General features: G+C 45.6%; 2 protein-coding genes across 2 annotated transcripts in view; both read left to right on the top strand.

Moving 5' to 3' along the window:
- The first annotated feature begins 195 nt into the window (after positions 1 to 195).
- On the top strand, positions 196 to 7,348 carry dcaf13 (ddb1 and cul4 associated factor 13). Its single transcript, XM_056603012.1, has 11 exons — positions 196 to 411; positions 952 to 1,151; positions 1,305 to 1,412; positions 1,503 to 1,592; positions 1,997 to 2,152; positions 2,354 to 2,431; positions 2,866 to 2,948; positions 3,087 to 3,251; positions 3,439 to 3,574; positions 5,682 to 5,845; positions 6,861 to 7,348. The coding sequence occupies exons 1-11, from the start codon at positions 342 to 344 to the stop codon at positions 6,946 to 6,948; spliced, it is 1,338 nt and encodes a 445-aa protein (XP_056458987.1). The 5' UTR covers positions 196 to 341; the 3' UTR covers positions 6,949 to 7,348.
- A 1,353-nt stretch (positions 7,349 to 8,701) lies between these two features.
- rims2a (regulating synaptic membrane exocytosis 2a) overlaps positions 8,702 to 23,984 on the top strand; it is a 135,908-nt gene continuing 120,625 nt past the window's right edge. The window contains exon 1 of the mRNA XM_056602987.1: positions 8,702 to 8,892. Coding sequence (XP_056458962.1) covers positions 8,702 to 8,892 — 191 coding nt within the window. The remainder of the gene's footprint in view (positions 8,893 to 23,984) is intronic.

Below are 23,984 nucleotides of genomic sequence, written 5' to 3'. Positions count from 1 at the left end.
GAAATAGGATAGGGAGACATAACTGGGGAAATTAGGAAGACTGGGGAAAAAATATATGTACTTAAGTAAGGTATTACAAAGTTTCCCAAATTAATTGAGCAAAAAGGTGTTTCGATTTTTAAGTTTAACTTAGTTTTTGAAGAGTACAGTTCCACTTTGTCCCTGGCAGCGGCGGTAGTGCTCAAATGACGTCGGAATGTAACCGCTAAGAAAAAAACACGAAGAAGTGTGTTAATCCACGTGACCTCACAACATCAACACATGGCCACTCTCTCATAGAATGTATTTCTCATAGAAACATATACTTTTTATGAATACGCTCACACTTTCTCAACATCACAATGAAGGTTAAAGTGCTGTCCAGAAACCCGGACGACTATGTCCGCGAAACTAAATATGATATCCAGCGTGGTAAGTCCTCTATACATTCACCACAAGCATGTTCGGCTAGCTTGCTGTTTAGCTTGGTCCGTTCAGTTAACTGCAGGCATAAACGTTTTCCAAATAGTTTAATTGCGAAATAGTTGTAAACGCAACTAATCAATTCAAAACTGACCGTATGGTTTGGACCTAGCCACAAGCGACTAACCTCGAAGAGGTTCGCCTCTCGGCCTCTTAGTCGCTATTCATTCTACGGAGTTTCCAATTTATGTATACGTTAACAATGTTGCACCTCTACGGTGTTAGAGCAACTTTATGTCAAGAAGTCTGAAGTGATTGACAATTCAGCCTTATTGGCAGAACGTTGCTTGAGGATGACCTAAGCTGAAAGTAGAGGTGCAATCTTTTATCGCTATTCCCATTTACTCAGTTAAAATATATTTTTTCATGGATAGGGAGGGTTCTATTGAGGAATTATGACCCATTTGCTTATTATCTAATAGTCAATACAACACCTTTTATAGACATTCAGTGACATTGTGATTATTAATACTTTGTTTTCCTTTTTAGTCCCAAGAAATTATGATCCAGCCCTCAATCCATTCGAAGTGCCAAGGGAGTACACCAGGGCTATGAATGCCACTAAGCTAGAGCGAGTACTTGCCAAGCCTTTTCTTGCTTCTCTGGATGGACATAGAGATGCTGTCAACTGCATGGCCAAGCACTCCACTAGCCTTTCCACTCTGCTGTCTGGCGCATGTGACGGAGAGGTAAACACACACACAATTACCATTTGTTTTATAATTACATAATGTATTGATTTTTAAGAAAAGGAATTTACCCCTTTTTATTATGTATGTGAAGATCCATCCCTGCATTTACTTGATATCTTTGGAGGCAAACTTTCAACTTTCAATCCTAAGGTGAAAGTGTGGAATCTGACCAAGCACAATTGTGTCCGCACAATCCAAGCACATGAGGGCTTTGTTCGCGGGATGGTGGTCCGCTTCTGTGGCACTTCTTTCTACTCGGTAAATGTTTATTATTGATAAATGATTTACTATTTTAGCATACAAGACAAAGACATGACCATCATTCTGACTTATGGTTTCTTGTGATAGATTGGTGATGACAAAACGATCAAACAGTGGAATATGGAAGCGCCGGGCTACGGAGTGGAAGAGGAACCAATCAATACTATTCTTGGCAAGGTATGGTTGGATTTATTTTGCATCTTATGAAGAAAGGGTAGACTGTGTAAATATGGTCGTTGTCAGGACATATTCACATAGATAAGATTGCTGATCTGCACTGATTCACTTGAAACTATCCAACAAAAATATAATGAAGCTGTTTGGGATGCGGCATTGTCAGCTCGTTTCAGTTTAAAATAATTGGCTTGGCTCTGAAACCCTTTTACTATTAATTGGCATGCTGACTAAACTGTTGCAAATTCCATTGCCTCCAAACAAAACTATGTTCTGTTTTTGATCCAAAGTTGTGACAACTGAAATTGTGTCTCCTCCCTGTAGCCTTTATTGTCTTGTCACATGGTTTGAAACTGGAATGGATGAGAAACCATGGAGTGCTCATTTATGTGCTGTTCTCTCTACAGACGGTTTTCACCGGTCTCGACCATCATCAGAAGAACGGCACATTTGCCACCTGTGGCCAAACCGTTGACATCTGGGATGAGCAGAGGAGCACTCCCATCCGCTCCTTCAGCTGGGGTGTGGAAAGCTTCAGCTCTGTGCGCTTCAATCCAGTAGAGGTGAGCGGCCTTCCCTCCCATATATATATTCACCGGCCCTAGCATAAATACCTGAATATTCATGGCTCAATTACTGGTACAGAATGCAATTGAATTCCAGAAATGTACATACAATGTACATTCAAATTGAAGACCTCCACATTCTTATGGAACTTCCTGAAGTTGTTTAGTCAAGGAAATATGATTGTTTTTTTCTTCCAGACGGAGCTTCTTGCTAGCTGTGCGTCAGACAGAAGTATAGTCCTTTACGACATGCGGGAGTCGATGCCACTTAAAAAAGTAAGTAAGGACCAATCGCAAACAAACCTTTTCTAAAATATTTAGTGGTTTTAGGTTCTTTCCATGCCTTAGCATTTGAACGTTTTTCAGAATGGCAAAGCAATGAAGGCATTTTCTTGGCACTCTCAGAGTACCCTGGGTTGCCAGATATGCAAAAAATTGGCATACAAACAGTGTGTCAGCCATGGAAGCAATCAAACGAACTGGAGATTGTAAAAGATTCTACCGTACTCTAAAAAGCCTTGTTCTCTGAGCCCTGTTAAAACACGAATAAAATTGTGACAGTCCTTGTGGGCTTCGAGTCTTGGTAAGGGGGGGGTGGGCAGTGACAACTCTCTCCGATATTGTGAATTTGTACTGCATTAACCAGTTTAAACGCTCTGTCAATGTTGCATATTGTACCTTTAACCTTGGATGTCTATTTATCCTCTCAGGTTATCATGACGATGAGAAGCAATACATTATCCTGGAACCCCATGGAAGCGTATTATTTCACATGTGCAAATGAGGATTATAAGTGAGTGAATGTATTGGGTTAGGTTTTCATATAATACTTTTATAAATGCGTAACCATATTAAATGTGTGTGATCCTCACCCATTGGGTGATTCTCAACCCACGTGTATTAACACATTGACTCTGGTGTTTTCCTCTAGTCTGTACACGTACGACATGAGGTACCTGGAGAAGCCGGTCACGGTGCACATGGACCACGTCTCTGCGGTGCTTGACGTGGACTACTCCCCCACCGGCCGGGAGTTTGTCTCGGCCAGCTTCGACAAGAGCATCCGCATCTTCCCCAAGGAAAAAAGAAACAGCAGGTCAGGGCCGGCATGCTCCATCCTCACCCATATCACAACTGCTGGTCTTTTTTACTCTAATACGACTGTCAAAAGCCATCTCGACACGAAATAATGATTTTAGTTCCAGTCCTCTTTTTCATTAATAATTCTCGCATTGGTTACGGACGACATTGCTGAATAGTGTGTCTGAATTCTGTCGCTCCAGGGAGGTGTACCACACCAAGCGCATGCAGCACGTGGTCTGTGTCAAGTGGTCGGCCGACAACAAGTATGTGATGAGCGGCTCAGACGAAATGAACATCCGCTTGTGGAAGGCTAATGCAGCCGAGAAGCTCGGAGTGGTGAGTCCCGACCTTTTTACGTTCTCACGTCAACTAATGGTTCCGCCACACATTTACATGACGCATCTGAACTAGAGTGCTCAGTCTTTACACTGGGTGTCAGACGCACTTGTGGAATTACCCCTCTCCTGGAGGATGCCTCCAATTGTGAATAGTGACTTCAAATGATCTGATATCAAATGAATCAATGCGAGAACCAAGTCACGATGTAAAGTAATGGTGAAATATGCGATGTTAATGTTTATTAATGTTGCAGTAGCTATGTTAATGTTTTATTTATATCTACTACGTGAATTACTATATATTCCTCCTCCAAACACCTACGGCCTCTGGAATCAGTCTTCCCCCGCAATACGATTGACCCACGACAGCTGTGTTTTAAGTGTAGCTTGCCGTTCCCTCTTAATTGTATGTATTCGATGGCTTTAAAGCAACCTCACATAAGCAATGTCTGTGTTGAGGCGGGCTAAATGAACATTCAGCTATCCATCCAGTCAGCTAATCGGCTATCTATAAATGGAATGCAAAATATGAATTTGACACCAAAGCTGACTACTAAAAACGGTCATTGTGTGGACTTGAGTAAAGTACTTGATGTACATTTTATGTGCTGTGCGCATCACTTCAAAGGCACTGCTATTAGGGTTGATATCATCGCTGATGCCGGTCCTAGTTAGCTCCTAACAGCCATGGCTCTGTGCCTATCTCAGCAGGGGAAGTGTTGGCAATTGTGGCCGGAATAAGGCAGTGAGCCAAGGTTTCCGATTGTTGCTGACTTAGGTCAGAATCACTCTCAATAAGTACAGTGTACCAGTTGGCACAGCATTTCCACTGACAGATCGGAGTCCAAAACGTAAAAAAATAAAAAAAGTGGCAGTTGTTTCACAAATATGTAATGGTCAATTGTGAGATTATAACTTGCCTCCAACAATGCTTGGCTGACTTTATGATTTTAGCTTGGACGCCGTTGTTGGCGGTAACATGGTCGGCAAAAGTCTTGGCGCCTGATGCTTCGTTCTGTGTGGTCATCTTCGTACGGCTTCTGGGTCAATATGTCTGGACCTGCTCCTGATAGTGCTGGACAATTATGTCCTCTTTTGTCCGATAGCAATTGTTGCATTCATAGTCAGATTCACTCTTCTTTATCCCCTTGATGCAGTTTACAGAGTAGAAAATTGGCCCACATTTGGCACTTGTTTTACTGTCACTTTAAGGGGGGAATTTATTTGCAAGCGTTGCACTTAAATAAATCAGAACAGCCCTGCTACTATCAGCAGTTTAAATCGGCCAATCACTTAAAGCGGGGCACTCAGAACATAATGAAGCATTAAGAATCTAGTTGTACAGAAAAGATTTTTAATTCGGAAGAAATGCTGAATCTAGGCTGTCTCTCTGATCCATGGAAAGAGACATCACTTTAATATTTCCTTGAAGGGCTGAGCTTTTCATATTTAATGGACAGCTTCTCATATAATAAAGTCCCCCCCCTGCCTGGAATAAATGTAACAAAGCAAAAGATGATGAGGTTCATTTTGAGGGAACTTTATATACAAATGTTGCATGTGAATTTGTGTCACAGCTTTCCATCTACATCTACTGCTTTCCATCTACATACTACATACAGCGAAATAGTAAAAGTACATAAACAATGCTTAGCAGACTCCAGCAGGTCTAAGTTGATCACTAACTAATGGCCGTCGTCAAAGAAATTTAATCTGAGGGGCATCAAGAAAATCATTGCTTTTAATTACAATGAAAGCCTTGAATGAGTTCTCAAAAGCCACTGCGCTACCAAAAAGACGGCCAGGAGTTGAAAGCTACGTTTTTTTTCTTCTTTATGGGCAGGGAGGGCCTCTGTTGAGCTGGCGTCTCTGGTTTATAAGCTGTCATTGATTTAGATGTGAATGCGTAGGGGTTGTCAAGCGGAACTTACTTTACTGCCTCCCGTACGGGCCAACACTTTAAAGTGGAAAGAGCTGTACCTAAATCCAAAACAATCACAACATCCGATACCGGCCCGCCTGCATCTATGTTTACCGTTGCTCAACATTGCCCAAATCTTTCTCTCACAGGCGCTTTATTTCTGTTATTCCCCCTTTCTTCATAGCTCTCCCACAGAGAGAAGCTAGCAGCAAACTATAACCAGAAGTTGAAGGAGAAGTTCCAGTACCATCCCAAGGTGAAGCGTATCGCACGCCATCGCCACCTGCCCAAGCACATCTTCACAGAGGCTAAGGAGCACACCGTGATGAGAGAGGCTCGCCGCAGGAAGTACGTCAAGTGTTCAATTGATTGATTGACCCGCAACTGAAATTATATCATCTTACTTATTTTAAATTCTGTGTTCAGCCTTATCCTGAGCGTCTTATTAAGACAGTCCCAAGCCCTCCATCTTAGTAGCTCTGATCACGCTGGACTGGAGGCCAGAATAGGGCTTCTATTCAAGTTGTAGTGTCGGGACGTATTCCCTAGTAAGCATCCCTTCTTTAGAGGTAGAGCGTCACCATTAAGTATTAATTGCTCTCCTCAAGGTTGTAACAGGCGTGTTGGTTTGGATCTTGATGTCAGGATAATGTCAATAGTTTATAGAGGCTGTCGTCCTAGGTTTAATTCAGAGCAGAGTTTTTTCACCATTTATTTTATAGACGTTAAAATGCATATGTTTTGTTAGCGGGTGTTAAATGCAGCTTTGATTCGCCAGTGGTTAAGGTCAGCCTCAAGCAATCTGAGCCACTGGTACACATGCAAAAGGGGGAGGTGTCGTTTGTCAAACGCTGACATCACTGGTCAGTGATTCAGTTAATAGAGCAGGTTTTTATGTTGTTTCCAGGACCGATTGTATTGTTGATCCCCAGGCATAGCCCACTTGACTGCATCACGCTGTGCCCCACGCTCCAGATGGAAACTAGCCACCGCACATGTCCTCTCTGACGTGGTCTTCCTAGGCACTACATACTCATTCAATGCTTCCGTGGTGAATTGATTCTGCGCCGGCTCTGCACTGCGGAGAGTGTTATCGTATTTGCTTAGTTATTGATACGATTGAGCCGCGCCACACATGTTTGGACTGAGTCAACTTTGTACGGCTTTCATGTATATTTTAGGCGGGGGGACATTAGTCAATGACGTGTGAACCCCCGGTCAACAATCTCTTCCAGTCTCACCCATCACACCCCCTTACATCGTCTGTCTCGCTGCTCCCTCCCCCCCCTCCCGCTCAGTTCGCCCCAGTCACCAGTGAACGTGCGAAGCTCGATGTAACCATGGTTCTCAATCTGTTTTCTAGGGAAAGCAACGTGCGCAAACACAGCAAGCCAGGAGCCGTGCCCATGTTGTCGGAGCGGGAGAAGCATGTTGTGGCCGTGGTGAAATAAGAGAAGAGGCGGCGACCTGGTGGAATCCAGCGGGAGACGGAAGAACCTCAACATGTCCCACAGTCTCCCAGTGCAGTGGCACTGAGACGATGCTGTCACTCACAGGGATATATATAGATTTAATATTGTATATTAACAGGCTGCCTGTGACTTTTTGGCTTGTTTCAGTACTAGAGTGAGTCATTGGATTTATTTCATTCGATGATTTGTGTCATTGGTTTTGTCAAAAATAAAACCCTGATTACTTTTATTCAGGGGATTTTCCCTCTATTGTATACATTCTTTTTTTCAAATGTTGGAAGGTCACCATATCTTTATGTATTGCTTCCGAAACTCGAACAGCAAAAAAATTACGGAAGACAAATTTTGGGAAATGTTTTTTTAATTAAAAATTGACTTTTTGAATTCTGCATCCTTTGTTATTTGACAGGTGCTAGTTATTTGTTGAACTAATAATGATCACGAATTACCATAATAGGTTATAATTACGCAAGGCTTCACTGTCCGATCGCGTCATTTTATTATGCCATCAAGGCGTAAGTGAGGTTTTTCTTCTTCGGAATGGGATCAAACAAAAGTTTGTAGGGGGTCAATATTAAAAGCTAAGGGCTAAAGGGCTTGCTGTGAAAAATATTTATTGATTGAATGTATTTTAAGGGATGTAGCCTACTCAAGTTGGAACCCATACGCGTCACTTGTTCAGATAAATATGATTGCTTTTGATAACATGTAAATACATCTCACTGAAGAGTTTGACGTGAACCAATCGAGTCACCTAGTGGTTCATACTCATATGTTTGCTCTTTCACTCACATTACGTGATGAAATATGAATGAGGCTTACTGGTAGTAGTGATGCTCCAGCTGCGAATCATTCCAGTCCGGGTTTTGCAGCCGCTGTCAATGAACCCTCTCCCGTCCGCTCAGCTTTGTTCTACGTGTTCAAGTCGCTCCGCCTACTCTGCCTATCTGGATTTTTTTTCATTGCATCCATTTTTGTGCATTTGAGAAATCTCCAAGAATAACCGACCCGGAGGAAAGAGAGAAACGATAGTAAGACGGGGGAAGGATCACAAACAAAAAAGCACGGACCGGGCACCATTGTTCCAGCATGAGACTAAACCCTTCCTAGAGGATGGCAACGATGGGTTAGACAGGATTTATCATGATTGCAAAATAAAAGGCAAGAGCTTTCTTTTTTTCTCGTAGCCTCGCTAATTTCTCTACACTTCACAGTCTCTCCTGGATGGATGTAACCATGTTTGGACTACCATGATGCTTTAGATATAGACAATGTTGCGTGGAATATTTTAACGCGCTGTCCACAATCCTCACATTTCTGCCTAGAACTATGGGAAGCATCTTCCCATAGATTGACGAGGAGGCTGTACACACTGCCTGCATGGGGAGATCAGAAATCACCTCGTTTGATGTATCACTTCACTTGTAATGATGCAGACTGCTTCCACATTTTAATTGGCCTTTTGATGCACATGTGCAGGTTGCAATGTATGCACTATGTGAGGATTATTGCTAGTTCTGTTGGGGTTAACGTACAGCCTTGTGTCATTCATTTCACCAAGTAGTTGTGAGCAATCTCAATTCTGAGGAAGCCACACACAGGCACACATTGCTCCACCAAATCCCTTCTACTTTTCTTTTGGACAGCTTGACATTAGAATTTGATTCATAGGTTGTCTTGCTATTTATATTGGTATTTCTTTTTTTATTTCATTTAGCAATTGTGTGTAAAGATGTCTGCTCCACACGGGCCCCGGGGCGGCCCTACTGCTGCTGCTGCTGCTCTGGCTGTGGCTGCTTCAGCGGACAGCGCTATGGCGGAGATGCCGGACCTCAGCCACCTCACCGAGGAGGAAAGGAAGATCATCATGGGTGTCATGGACCGACAGAAAAAGGAGGACGCGAAGGAACAGACGATGCTCAAGTAAGGCACAGCGAGTCATCCAGTACATTTTGACGTGGCTGTGGGGTAGGGGTGGGGGTTGGGGGGGTGATGAAAGCGCTGACAACGCTGTCGGTGCTTGAGTAAACCCCTTATTGGCGAGCCGATAGATGGGTTACCAAATCCAAAATTACAGCCACACCAGTTCACGTTTTTTCATTTTCTAATCTGGAAGATTGGGTGTTTGTGATCGAGCTGCCTTCTGACACCACGAGGAGCTGATTCTCCCATTGAGCAACATTAATATCACATTATTCCATCTTGACAGAACGGTGGCATATATCATGTTGGCACTGAATGCGCTGTCTGCATGCTTCCCCGCTTTGGAAGCTTCTTCTCTCTTTAATTTACTGCAGGGGATCTTTTAATGCGCCTGCGACAGCGGGGGGATTGGGGTGGGGGGGTATATATTGTGCAACCACAAGCGAGCTTTGTTACTTTGTGGAGCTAACCGGGTTGGGTAGTTCTATAACAACCATGCATCGGCGCCATTTTCGAGTAAAGCGTGTCTAATGTTTAACCTTTTCACATTAACGTCACGGGTGGGGGTTGGATGTGGGGTGGGGAGGGGGGGATTACACAATGTGGCCACTATGAAGCATCATCGTCTAAGCCGCGCTGCTTTTGTTAGTGAGCGTGTAGTGTGGACGAGATACAAGATACGAGATCTAACGTTAACCCGTAGTAGATCCATCCAAGGTTTGCCATCGAAAAAGGAAGCGTTTCCCCAGCCTCGTTTGTACAGATGTCGCTCAGAGCGGTTCAGCACCACGGCGCTGTCCGCTGGCTTTTAAGGTGGAACGGACGAGTTTCTCCAAAGCCCGACCCGGCTCGCCAAAATGATCAGTTTTTCAGCATAGCCCTTATTTTCACTTTAGATAGGCCTATTCTGTTCCGATTACCGTAATGAAGGCAGTTTATGGTTATTATATAGGCCTATGTATATTTATATGTATATATAAATGTATATGTATATATAAATATACTTATATATTTATATACATCTCCAGTCAAAAACACTCTTATGTAACACGTTTGTTTTACTGAGTTTCCTGGAACTGGTAGCTATTTATAATGTTTTCCTGGTATTTCTGTCAGCAGGTAGATAGATGTTTGTTTAGTTTCCCTTTGAAAATAATAAGGAAAATATTTCACATTCTGAGTTTATTACTAATAATAGATGGACCTTTTCACTAGCCTATACTATATATAGTGCTAGACTATGAAGTGTAAAAACTCCACAAAGTGTATCCGGTAGCGAGGGGGGGATGAGACAATGATGAAACCCATTCAGGATAATGCCGGGAAGCTTTTATTTAGCCACACCTGTCAGGCCTACTATCCACATGGTGTGCGGTCAGTGACCTATCGTGAGCAAACCGGTCTCACCCAGATTGCTGTTGAGATCGCATTAGATCCATTGCTTTTCATCTCCAGGTAAATATTAGCTCAACGAACACATTCCTAATGGAAAGTAGAAGTTGTGTAATCCCCGCACCTCGCACTCGCATGCCAAACATGACTCATGCACAGGCCCCATCCAACACATGACTCCTTCAGCTGTTTGTGTGTGTGTGTGTGTGTGTGTGTGTGTGTGTGTGTGTGCGTGTACGTGTGGTGTGTGCACGTACACGTGCGTGTACGCACGTGTGTGCGTGTGTGTGTGTGTGTTCGCAAGCTGTGTGATTCATTCTAAGCCTGTTCCAGCCCCCATCCCCTTTTCTCTTTTCTGTCTGCTTCACCCATAGCTGAGCATGTTTTTTTTCTTCCTTCTCCTCTTTTGCCTTCTCTGAGGTGAATGGATTGTCAGTTGTACTCACGCTGCCCGTGACAGTGACGGCCCAGCCTTGCCAGGCTTGACTTAGCATGCAGTGGGCAGGAGGGGCGGGTACCTTGGTACCAGGGTAACACGCTAAATTGCCGGCTGGCATCGGCTCACTCTAGCCGACCGACTGTACCGACTGTAACTCTGCGCTGCTCACTCCAGCCTCCTTACAGCGGGGAAGCGTGGAAGACGGCAGGAGGTCAAAGGGTCCTTTGTGTCGAATGCTCATATCCTAATTTGCATGAGTGTTGTGTTTCCAGCACCTTGGCCCCTGCCTGCCTTTAGTTACCGGAGGTCTGGTGTCTCCAGAAGGGCACGCAGGAGACAATAGCAGTGGTAGCCAATCAGCCGGTCTCGAAGGCTGTCATAGGATGTGAAAAGAGAAAAACGATTTTATCTTTCAAAGGCAGGGAAAAAGAAAAAAAAACTCACGGCTCAGTGCTGCCGTGAACGCTCTGCACAGACGTCACCAAAGAGTTTTTCTCACGAAAGCTCCCATTGTCTTGTCGAACGCCAACGAAATCGCTCCCAGTTATTTTTTTCCCTTCCCAGTATTTAGAAGATGAGTCATCCTGACTCACCACCACCACCAATGCAGTTAAACCTCCCATTTCCTTCTTTACCTACCAGTTAGACGAAGCACACACCACTTCCTGAAACATCCTGTCATATACGCAGCGTCTCGTTCCCAGATACAACTGCGCTGGCTTAACGTTGTCATCTCTTTGTTGGTCTCAAAACAGCCACCACATGCCCCCTGTTTCCTATTTATCCACTGTCTGATCCACGGCCTGAATGGTATTTCTGGGGGAAATTATTATTATCATTGTTATTATTATTATTATTAATTATTTGGTAGAGATGGGGGAGAATATTAGAGGGAGTAGCATCCAGCTGCAGAGTTTTGTGTCAAAGTGTTTGTGAATCTCCTGAATCCAGCTAGGAGCCCAACTGTCTGATTAAAACATGCGTACATGTGTGCATGCGTGCATGTGTGTGTGGTGTGTGTCCACCTGCGTTCAGCAGTCCATAGGAATCTTCTAACGGCCCATTAGGTGGGACACCTGCAGTCTTCACAATTAACCCCATATCCCCACTGAGGAGTGATCTCATAACCTTAAGCTGATGCCATTAAAGTGCTCTGCTGTACTTTTAATATGTGTAGAGTGTATAGTACACACACACACACACACACATGCAAAGGCGTGACTCTAATTAGGCAGCGCTCCAGCTGCATTTCAGACATCAAAGGAACTGCACGAGAGCAGTCATTCAGCTTAGCTCTCCATGCACCAGTGAGCCCTGAGCAGTACAGTAGTGACGGATGAGGGACCCTCACCCAGGCCTCTCTCTCTGGCTCTCTCTCACTGTATCTGTTTGTATCTGTCTCTCTCTCTCTCTCTCGCTCTCTCCCTCTCTCTTCTCTTTCTCTCTCCTGCTCTCTCTCTCTCTCTCGCTGTGTATCTCTTTTTCTCTCTCTCTCTCTCTCTCTCTCTCTCTCTCTCTCTCTCTCTCTCTCTCTCTCTCTCTCTCTCTCTCTCTCTCTCTCTCTCTCTCTCTCTCTCTCTCTCGCTCTCTCTCTCTCTCTCTCTCTCTCTGTCTCTCTGTGCATCTCTCTCTCCCTTCTCCTCCCTTTGTCATCCAGCTGCCTGTAAAGGGGGTGAATCAGTGAGCCCCTCTTTTAGGGTCTTTGAAGAATAAAGTCAGTGTACCCTTAGTGATTTATTTTGCGAAATCCCACAAAACCTCTCCGGCACCGCCCCTCCCCGCATCGTGCCCCAAACCCACGCCCTACTTCCAGGTTGTGGAAGTCCTTCCGTTCTTCTATCCTTTTTCCCTCCCTTCCTCATAGTTTCCTCTACAGCCCATATCTATCTTGGTTGTTAAACCGGCTGCCGATTGTGTTTGGGGTCCCGGTCCCGATGGCAGAGAGCAGGGGTGCTCCGTCTCTTGACAGCCCAGGTTACACCGTCTGCTCTGGACCCAGGGACGCCCTGCGCTCTCCTTTCCCCTGCTTGTTTCTCTGAGGTGTCCGCCTGCGAGGTCACACCTGTCCTCGGCCTAAATGGCAGGGGACGCTCGGTCAGGGAGAACCCCCTGTCTGCCGACAGGACTCTTGTTAGAAGTGGCAGGGATGCATGCCCATATGGATTTGGATTTGAAGAGTTACTAAGTCACTCGTGACTTAGTACTGCTGTCTCTATTGTCTCTAATGTCTTGGGGAAGTTTGTGCCGGTAGGTTAAGCATGAAGGTAACACGAGTGGTTGAAAGTGGGTCTTTCAATCTATATCTCTATCTGTTATGTTGCATTCCATGACTGCGTTTTATTTTGTTATAATTCATCTTTTGCGCTGTAACTCCTGGATTGTGTGGTTGCAAATGGGAAAATGTTTTGTGTTTTTGCGTGTGTGTGTGTGTGTGTGTGTGTGTGTGTGTGTGTGTGTGTGTGTGTGTGTGTGTGTGTGTGTGTGTGTGTGTGTGTGTGTGTGTATTGGAAAACCACTACCTTCCTACCCGTTTGCAATCCAACGCCATAGTATCTTTCTGTGTGCGTGCGCTTGCATGTTGCGTGTGTGTGTGTGTGGGGGGGGGGGTTTGAATGGGTCTACAAGTAGCTGTTCTATCAACTATGGATTACATATAAAGTCCAGCACCACTCCCCTCCACTCCATCAAGCCCCCGGTCATCTCCCTGTCAGAGGAGCTGGAGAAGGCAGCAGCAGCAGGGCCAGGGGCGGACAGAGACACAGAGCAGCCCTCTTGGGTCCCCGGGGGGCCAGAGGACCCTTCTGCTCCACAGAGAGTAGGAGGGCAAGTGATTGACAGAGAGGAGAGAGAGAGAGAGAGAGAGAGAGAGAGAGAGAGAGAGGCAGTGGCGGTAGAAAGTGGAAAGAGGGATGGAGAAAAACACAATCACAGGTGCCAGCGTGCTTTTGTAGCATTTGATAAAGGCGTGTACGAGCTGCAGGTGCACTTGCAACCGGGAGCATGTGTGTGTGCAAAGTATACACATGGGTCCATTTGGACACACACACACACACACACCCACACCCACACACACACACACACACACACACACACACACACACACGACACACACACACACACACACACACACACACACACACACACACACACACACACACACACACACACACACACACACACACACACACACACGCACACAAACACACAGAACAGCAACCATGTTACAGAATTCAAAGCTTTTTTGTTCATTTTGCTACATTCCACACACACAGAAGAGGGCAGGATATCTATGGATGTGAAATGAGGCGAGCCAATGTTCAGAAGCTTCCCACTGGACCGCACGAGAACACACACACACACAGACACACACACACACACACACACACACACACACACACGCACCCATCCACACAGACACAGACACACACACACACACACACACACACACACACACACACACACACACACACACACACACACACACACACACACACACACACACACACACACACACACACACACACACACACACTGCTTCCCATACTATGCAAACTGCAGATTCTGTCATAAGGCTTCCAGTGACTCCCTTCCCCCATCACTTGGCCCAGGGGGAAGGCAGGAAGAGGAAGTGGGAGAGAGGGAGAGAGAAAGAGAGTGATAGAAATTGAGGCAAATAGAGAGGGAGAGGCTATATGTCTTGCCTCTATAAAGCAAAATATTGCATGGTGCCAATATTAATTCATCAATGTACAAATACAAATAGAAATCTGTCAGCTTTATCTGTCCGCTAATCTGTCTAACAATCTGTATATCGTCTACCTGTACATCTATCTGTCTATCTGTCTCTGTCTCTCTCTCGCTCTCTCTTTCTCGTGCTCTCTCTCTCTCTCTCTCCCTCTCTCACTCCCTCTCCATCTCTCTCTCTCTCTCTCTCTCTCTCTCTCTCTCTCTCTCTCTCTCTCTCTCTCTCGCTCTCTCTCTCGCTCTCTCCCCCTCTCTCTCTCTCTCTCTCTCTCTCTCTCTCTCTCTCTCTCACTCTCTCTCTCTCTCTCTCTCTCTCTCTCTCTCTCTCTCTCTCTCTCTCTCTCTCTCTCTCTCTCGATCTCTCTCTCGATCTTTTTATATCTATCTGTTTTCTTGCAATTAGACCTTTTCATTTTACCGCTGTGACTGCTGAGCAGTTCAATATTATCCTGATTATTAAGCTGGATTTGAACGGATTATATCACATCATTAATCAGTAGTACTATTGTTTCGTGGACGTTTATCCTCGAAGTTAGGCTCCGGTATGAATGTAACACAAAAGTTCTGAAAGAACGGCTGTCTTGGAGCAACGAACATAGGTCTGAGGGCAGTGAATGAAAGGGAAAGAGCCAAACAATGGAGAAGGTCAACATACACAACAGAGACCACAGGGTAGAACACTGAGGGTACAACGCATGGGAAGAGGAAGGACGTAATAAAAAGAAGAGGGGATAGGATGCAAGGTATAGGATGTGAGGACTGCAGAGGACGAGAGGGAAGAGGAACACGGGCGAGAAGATGAGAGCCCCTGACGTCTGAGATGCTATCAGCTCTCCTGGCTGTCACTGCTGATGTGACAGCACAGCACACCGTCCCAATGACAGAGAAATCAGCCTGCCATCTCCTGTAGCTAACCGCTGTGCTGCTCGCCACAGCACAGCACGGCGCTTCAAAGTCCAAACGGCGTCCATTGTCCCCCGTTTTGGTTCCAATTCGCATTGGCATTAGTCAGCACAGGTGCCATTCTCTGTGTGCCTTCTTATCCGCTGCAGAGCGTTTGAAGGGGATTTTCCTGTTCGCCGGCTTCGTGTGAGTGATTTATAAATGCCCTTGTTGATAGATGATTGTAAAAGAAAAAAGAAAAACTTTAATTAAGAAGTGGTTTATTGTAACTACATAAGGGATCTTGCTCGCTGTGCTATAAAAGGCCGTACGGTTTTTATATAGGTCTCCCCGCTCCCCCTTCGTGGACAGACTAATTGATTGTGCAGGAGTTTTCCCGTACAATTCCCCAAGGAGCCCAAAAACAAATGTGCAGTTGAAAAAGTTAAATCTCTTCAAGGTGCTAAAAGCATCAGTACATTTGGGGTCAAACTATCGGCTTGGCCGTTTGTTTTCATGTTGACGTTGTGGGCGGATTACGCTATTCACAGCTATCCACAGCTATTCACAACGCTACATCATTGGGCATCCTCTGGCTCCGCTAAACAGATGCTGACTAAAGATGGAGATTCACCACCATATGCATGCACAGGTGTGATCATGGCCTGTGTGTAGTGGGTGTATTTTTAGTACAGACCGTACTGTACAGATTATAGATCCGGTACGAACAGCAGACATTCGGGACGGAGGAGGACACACCAATGGTATCACTACGGCTGCCTAATTAGCATCCTGACCTCTCTGTCTAACTACAGTATAGAACACATCCGAGCTCAACGCAGTCCAACAGGGGATAAGGGGGGAAGGGAACATGAACAAGTATCAGGTGACGTAAAGATGAGGCAATGCATTATGTATATGGAGGACAATGGAGAGAAGGTATGGGAACAACAAGTCAGTCAAAGCGAAAGCCAGGGTGACTGAGAACGACAAGGGCTAGAAGGCGGGAAAGGGGGGATCGCGGGGATAGCGGGGGAGGGCCCTGGATTGTAGTTCATCATTTTTATGACCCACCCTATCACCTCAACCCCGTGCCCCCCATCACCCCTGAGTATAGTCAATGTGGGGAGGGTGTGTGTGTGGAAGATTTATGACATGTGAGCCATCTGAGGAGGTGGCCGCCTGCGCTTCAAGGGGAACATGCTCGCTGCTGGTTCTCCTTATATACGCTGTATACGCTAACGTTGAAGTTAGCATGTGTAGCGCCCATGTTAGCATAATGAAAAGCACGAGCAGGGAGGTACACTCAATGTAGGATGAGGAGGGTGGGGTCCCAATGGAACCATTGTGCAAGGCTTTGGATATGATCATTAAAGCTTGCTTTTTTTTAGTGTCGCTCAAACTGCTTCCTGGTTTGGAGGTGACGTTGATCTGTGTCATTGTTGATAATCATCGTCTCAGTCAGAGGTTTTATGGGATTTTGCTAAATAAATCATTCAAGAAACACTGACTTTATCCTTCATGACCCTTAAAGAGTGCGGAGCGAAGTCGTTACACACTCTTCAGTGTTAAATCCACCCTGTGCTCCAAACTCTGTGATCTATGGTCATGGGCTGAGGTTCATAGTGTGTATTGTTGTTTGCACCCATGAGGGAATAAAAGTTTGGTAAATAATAAATACGATGAAGAGAGAAAATGTCAAGGAGAGAAACATCATCCTAATGTCAGAGTATTGTGAAAATAAATGTTTTGGAATACTATAATATAGCCCTGACATTTATTACCGTCACCAATTTGAGTCCCATACAAATCTTTTGACTCTAAACACTGGTACTACTACAAGTTAAGAAGAAAGCTTTGGAATAATTTGAGTCAAATTCACCACAGCCCACCTTCAGATTATTGTACTCCTCACTCTTAAAGTAGCTAAATGTAATACCGTTTTTTTTTTACTTTGTTTACCTTGCAATTGCAATTACAGGGTATCCATTACACAGGTATCTCTTCGTCTGTCTGTGCTGCTCGTGTACAATTCTGCAGTGTGAAGCAGGTGGCCTGTCCAGTGACTCAACCGCACGTGTGCCTCAAACACACTCCCTTCTACTTTCTGTCGTTGTGGCTCATTCTGCTCTGATTTTTTCTATAGACGTAGCAATTCTAGGGAATATGGTGACATAGGACTGTGCCTTGTTACCGGGAAATACAGATAGTATAGAACACTCTAGAATTAGTTTGTGGCACGTATTACAGATTCTCTTAGAATTGCATTTATTAATAACGATATGGACTTTAACGTTGTTAGCTAATGTTGGCTGAAATGTAGCTTATACTTAACCTATTTTTCAAAGGCGTCCTCACTACTTTCATCGGCTTGTTGTTTGACTTTACAATAATTTCTTCAATGTCGACTCACACAATAGAATACAATACAATACAATTTTTCTTGAGAATCTTAAAGGGGACCTGATGGGGTGTCAACGGACTCAGCTTAGAGCAGCCAATGGTCTCCCTCCAAGACAGGCCCACTTAAATATTATTCCTTGCTCTTCTTAGCACATTAGCAACAGCCTCGATTCATGCTCAGGAAGCCCTCATGTTAAACGCTATTAGTTTTAGGGCCTGTGTGTTGAGCCTGTCCCCATAGAGCCGACATAGTTCAGGGTCACTCCCAGTGCTCTAGGTAGATTACAATGGCAGCCCACGGACATCAATGGAGAAGAGATGGAGCGCTCGTTGTCATTATGATGTCACTAATGCAGCAATGGCCTCTTATATAAGCATACTGTACAGAGGAAGACGCGCTGTATAGACACACTTCAGTGGAAGCTCCCGTTGTAACGCACACACACACACATGCATGGTAGACACTGTATAGGCCACTAAGCACGATGCCACAGGCAGAAGGTGCCTTGTAAGTAGTCCAAGAGCAGTATATATGTGTTTAGCATGTAGAGCCACCATGCATATATGGCGGCTTGGATGATCTACTGCGGCATGCTTGTTGTTTTATATGCGCAATACGATGACAACCCAACAGTCCCGCTTGACGCCGTCCCACAGTGAAAACAATGGCTTCAGAGAGCCAGGGAGGGAGATAGAGTAAATGGAAGTGTTAAAGAGAGAGATAGGGAGGGGACTGGAGAGAGAGAAAGCTAGTAATAGAGTCAGAGCAGAGAGAGAGAAAGAGAGAGGGCGAGAGAGTGGATAGACTTTGTGATCCCAGGCTCAAGCTCATGACTGAAGTCCAATGGACGCTCTCCTGCTAATCCCTTAATGTTGCTCGTCTCGCTGAGATACCACCATCGCCATGGCGATATTCGAGTTGGCCAGAATGCGACGCGTGTTTACTCTGTGGGTGTTTCTATCGGTGTGGGTGTGTTGTCGTGAGTTGTCTTTCTGTGCAACGCCATTCATTTCCTCATCATCTGTCATTGTTTGTCTTTTGGGGCGCAGTTCAGCGGGACGGTGTGACATCAGCGACCTTCATAGCCCAGGTTACTACAGACTTATAAATACTCCCCCCCCCCCCCCCCCGACCGCCAAATGGATGGCTATTGGGATGGCCCGGCAGGCTCTGCAAATCTGTGGGAATCCTCTGCTTGCTTCTCAAATCGACTGTAGTCATAGTCAAAGCAGATCTGTTCCGAGAAGGGGACAGATGTTGAGGGACAGAGTTCAAGTTCATTTCACTCGTACAGTATTGTGCTTCCATCTGTTTGTCTAGTCCAACATGTCCACGGCAATGTCACATTTCTCCCCTTGAAGTTTGGTTGGGAAAGCTGTTCCTGTCTAGTGTGACAGCACCACTTCGCAGGCGGTTTCAACCAGCTGGGCCTTTGTGGGTGTGTGTGTATAAGTGTGCGTGTGTGCTTGTGTGTGTGTTTGTGTGTGTGTGTGTGTGTGTGTGTGTGTGTGTGTGTGTGTGTGTGTACCATCATAGGTTATTCATCAGTGATATTTTAGTGAGGTGGGTGTGTGTGCCAAGTGCAGTTCGGTGATATCAAATAGCCTACTGCTCGTGCCTGCATGTGTACACACACTGTATGTTTTCAATTTAGCAAAGGGGCCGAATCGTGACGCGCCGGAGCCGTGAACTGAGATAGGAAGCCACGAGGAGCAGCCCAGCCCCTCAGAAGGCAGGGTATCCATTACCTCTCTATTGTTAGACATAGCCAGGCTATTATTATAACCTGGAGTGAGACAGGGACGGCTGACTGCCGTTTTAGCACTGCCCACTTACCGACTCGCTGAAAGGGACCACAACAAGAACCGTCATGGGTACAGGGGCGGGGGCGGGGGGGCGGGACTAGCCAGGTTGAGATCGAGTAGAAGGCGGGGCACAGGGCAGTAAGAGTGACAGCATATCATTGTAGCGGGTCAGGGGTCGTAGGCGAAGGAACAGTGTGATGAGGCTGATGTGGATGAGATGATCTGCGTGGGGCTTGGTTGAAGCGGTTGCCAGATAGAGGTTGTTTTCTGGAGCTCGGGGAAGAGGAAGTAGAAGCGGTAATGGAGCATATGGAATTGGGCAGACAAGGGGTCATTAGCTTTGGTGTGCGATGGAGTGGGCGTCTTTAGTTTGTTTTTGTTTTGGAGACAGTCTAGAAAAGGGCACCATTGGAGCTGGTCTACTGGTATACTGTGTGAATATGAGGGGACATCGGGCAATGTCAGCTGCCAAGAAATCGCTGATGACCGCAAAAATGAAATGTATCTGTGTCAGGTTGAATAAAGTGAGACGGACGAAACGCTACAAAGTGTGCGCGTCCTGGTGCCCGACAGGCTCTCATATGCTAATATGAAAGCGTTTACTAAAACCCACATAGTAATGTGCAAAGAAATGTAGACACGGCAATGGTAAATAATGATGAATAGCAGTTCCCCAGACCCTGATCTTAAACCTATATGTGCACTATCAACGCTATCTTCATTAATTAATGCTGGAAGAGACCAGAGCGGATGGGTAAAACAGTGCTTAGCTGACTGGTTATGACACTTTTCCTGGGTGTGTGCGCCTGGGGAACGTAGTACCGCTGGGCTGTGAGCTGAGCTGCTGCTGCCTGAGAACCTCCCAGGATGGAAGACACCCAGTAGCTCAATTCTCGCTTGAATCCTGGCAGGTAATCTGAGGAAACAGATGGATTTTTAGTTATATTTGGCAGAAGATTAGCCAACCCCCCTCCCCCCACCACTCCTCCCCCCCCCCCCCCCTCTTCCACCTCCTTCTCCCCCTTCCTTTACATTGCTCAGTGAAAATCTGCTGGTGCCAACTCCTGTTTTGACTATCTGAATATTAATCCCCGATCAGGAGGGTGGTCTGCCTCCGCCTGTGCCGTTCCGATTGCCCTGTTCTGATGAGTGTGCTCCCCAGCCCGGCCTCAATGCTATCGCCGCTCTGTAAGGACCACATGCCCGTCCCCTTCACCTGAGCTCCAGCTCCCAGCCCTCCCCTCTCTCCTCCACCCTCCACCCCGTCCTGCTGTGTCGCTATCGTATGGTGTCCTCTACTTGGTTAGGGTTAGGCTGATTTAGAGAGAGAGAGAAAAAAGAGAGAGGGAGGGAGGGAGAGAGAGAGAGAGGGAGAGAGGGGTGGGGGGGGGTAGAGAGAGAGAGAGAGAGGGAGAGGGACAGGAGGGAGGGAGGGAGGGAGAGAGATATGGGGGGAGAGAGAAAGAGAAAGAGAGGGAGGTAGAGGAGGGAGGGAGAGAGAGAGAGAGAGAGAGAGAGAGAGAGAGAGAGAGAGAGAGAGAGAGAGAGAGAGTATGTTTGTCAGGCCAGGTCTGTTTATGTCAGCCTTGCGGGACCTCTTGAGTAGCAGCCAAGAGGTCTATATTAGGGATGTTCCCTCCACTTTTCTACTGTGTCTTTACAAACTGTTCTGCATGCGTGGTGACCTCCCATCCCAGCTTTATTGTCAGAGGTGGCGTCAGGTCAGACCGTTCATCTCAGAAGTGACTTCAACTGCACATTAGAGTCATCCCCTTGGCGGTGCAGACAGGCTCGGGGTTCTGTTAATGATGTATGTGCTTGGTATTTACCCACTGAGCCAGATTATTCCCTTATGATCCAATTATCAGTCCGTCTCTTGTAGATTCCTGGGGCCTGGAGGGTCATAGCTTAGCTGTGAGATCCAGCAACCAGGCCAAGCCAACACCCAAACGTCTGGCTATCTGTGTTCAGGGCTGTCAGCAGCGCCAAGAGCAGGGACATATCTCACTCCTCAATCATTGAGGTAATCGCTCGCATCTTCAGGGTAGACTACAACTACCGGTATCCAGATTCCCCCACACTGGCTCAAGGATGCCTTTAGTTCTGGGAGAGAATGCGAAACGACTCTTGGAAATGTTCCAGGAGAAATGAGCAATCCCTTTTGGCAGACGCTATGGTTTCATAGAGGGTTCCCTCAACAGTCTCCTTTCTATTAAATATAGTGCTGGGATTTTAAATAATCACACTGCTACCAACAAACTAGGAATCCAGCACAAACTGCAAGACTATAAGGATACTTCCTTGTAACCGCAGGTTTGTGGTAGCAGGTCACTACAAACAGAACAATTCAAAATTGAGCATCTACAAAAGTATTATACATTGCTGTCGAATCGTCTGACATGGCTGTATCATGACACAGTGGATACCGTACAATCAGTCAGCACAGATGAATGTTTAGATTGATATTGAGCTGTTGCATGTTGCACTTTGTGGTTGTGAGAAGAGGAAAGCCACACGATCCCAGAGGAGAGGATTACTGTGTCTGACCATGTGCTCCCTCCTCTGACTTTTATTAACGTTAGACTGGTGCTAGACACAGGAGCGTCTCAAAAGGGTTAAGTTCCGGTTCACTTCATACATAATACTATGTCATTTGCTTGGGTGAGATTTAATGAGGTTGTCAATAATCTTTTTCTCATGGGAGACTTTTGGCATGAATTATGAACGCCTCCCCTAGCGTGAACATATTTTCATCACCTGGTATTTTAGTTTGTTTCAGAGAAACAATAAACTACACTCAGAGCTCCTCCCTCTGTGGTGCGCTGCCCTCTTATAGGTTGGGCCTGGTTGGGGCGGGGGTTTTCATCAGTTGTTAGAGTGTGTATTATCAGTGCCGGACCTTCGCTGGTGCCCACCGCACAGTGACATGTTGCTAACCTGGTTCTGAGCATGAGAGAATGCGATGATTCAGGACTTGTTGTACAGCTGTCACATCAATGAGGTTCCCCTGCTTCCCACTGCTGCCTAATAAAGGAGCAGGCCGTTTAGAAAGGGAGAGAGAGGAGCGAGGGAGAGAGAGAGAGAGAGAGAGAGAGAGAGAGAGAGAGAGAGAGAGAGAGAGAGAGAGAGAGAGAGAGAGAGAGAGAGAGAGAGAGAGAGAGAGAGAGAGAGAGAGAGAGAGAGAGAGAGAGAGCAGAATGGAGACTGGAGACTGGAAGGAAGGAAGAAAGAGAGAAGGTAATCGAGGTAGAGAAATAGAGCGAGATGGAGAGAGAGATTGGGGGGGGGAGAAAGGAGAGAGAGAGCCTGGGAGGGAGAGTGAAAAAGGGAGAGAGAGAGAAAGAGAGAGGGATGGAGAGACTGAAAGGAAGAAGGAGAGGGTGGGAGAGAGAGCGAGATGGAGAGAGAGAGATTGGGGAGGGAGGGAGAGAGAGAGAGAGACGTGGAGGGAGAGAAAAGGAGAGACAGAGAGAGGGCAGAGGAAGAGAGAGTTTTTATAAACCAGTTTTTTTAAACCAGATATGTATGTTTAATGTGGTAATTTTTACTATAATAATGACAATACTGCTATGATTAGAGCAATGTTTCGACTGCGGGAGGAGATAGTGCTGTTTGGGTGCGAGAGAGTTTTGTGAAACCAGCGTCCCGGGTGTGTTGATGTGTGAAGCCATGGGAATTTTCCGGACACCACTTGGAATGCCTCATGCGGATACGACTGTGAAGTGGTTTGAACTTGAATCTTCTGACGTCTATTAGTACTATAATGAAGTATATCTTTAACCTGTTAACAAATAGAACCATTATCCTTCATCTACTCACAACATAGTGGGCCTTTATCCCAGAGGTAGTGGGGCGAAAACAGGTGTTGCTCATTAGGTTAATTATGCATCTTTGGTTATGCCAGGGGCCATTATGAACGACATGAGATACACCTGTGTTCACCCCCGACTAGCCTTTTCACAGGATGAAGCTCAGGTGTAGCCCATGACCTTAATTATAGTTCTGTTTAAATATTAGGTATGATCAGATCATAGAGATAGCAAGTCAAGTTAAGAGTTATGAGTTGACTATGCTGTTGCTGTGACAGACATATATAAAACCAACCTGATGTTACAATTACAGGAATTTACTTTAACCTACTATTGAAAAGCTTTGAAAAGGGTCCATGACACCATTGTTATGACGGCCTATATAAAGTGCAGTTTCTTATGATGCAGCCAAACACCTCCCAACTAGTGCCCTGGCTCAGCCTAGGAGCCTCCATCACAGAGATTCTCACGTTGTCTGGTGAAGTGATCCAATACGATTGATTTATTTATTATATGAAAGTTATTCATTGGATGAAAGTAAGATGTTGATATTTTTTTTTATTTTTCTTTTGTTTTTCATATGAAAATAACAATAAAGGTTTTAAATCTATTAAAGG

Source organism: Gadus chalcogrammus, chromosome 11 (assembly GCF_026213295.1).
Source record: "Gadus chalcogrammus isolate NIFS_2021 chromosome 11, NIFS_Gcha_1.0, whole genome shotgun sequence".
NCBI classification, from domain to species: domain Eukaryota; kingdom Metazoa; phylum Chordata; class Actinopteri; order Gadiformes; family Gadidae; genus Gadus; species Gadus chalcogrammus.
This window is presented reverse-complemented; position numbering and strand designations above follow the sequence as displayed.

Excerpts from the sequence above, each read along its gene's own strand:
- dcaf13 (XM_056603012.1), top strand. The coding sequence starts at position 342 with ATGAAGGTTAAAGTGCTGTCCAGAAACCCGGACGACTATGTCCGCGAA. Across the intron at positions 1,593-1,996 it reads TCAATACTATTCTTGGCAAG|ACGGTTTTCACCGGTCTCGA; the intron begins GTATGGTTGGAT and ends TTCTCTCTACAG. Across the intron at positions 3,252-3,438 it reads AAGGAAAAAAGAAACAGCAG|GGAGGTGTACCACACCAAGC; the intron begins GTCAGGGCCGGC and ends CTGTCGCTCCAG.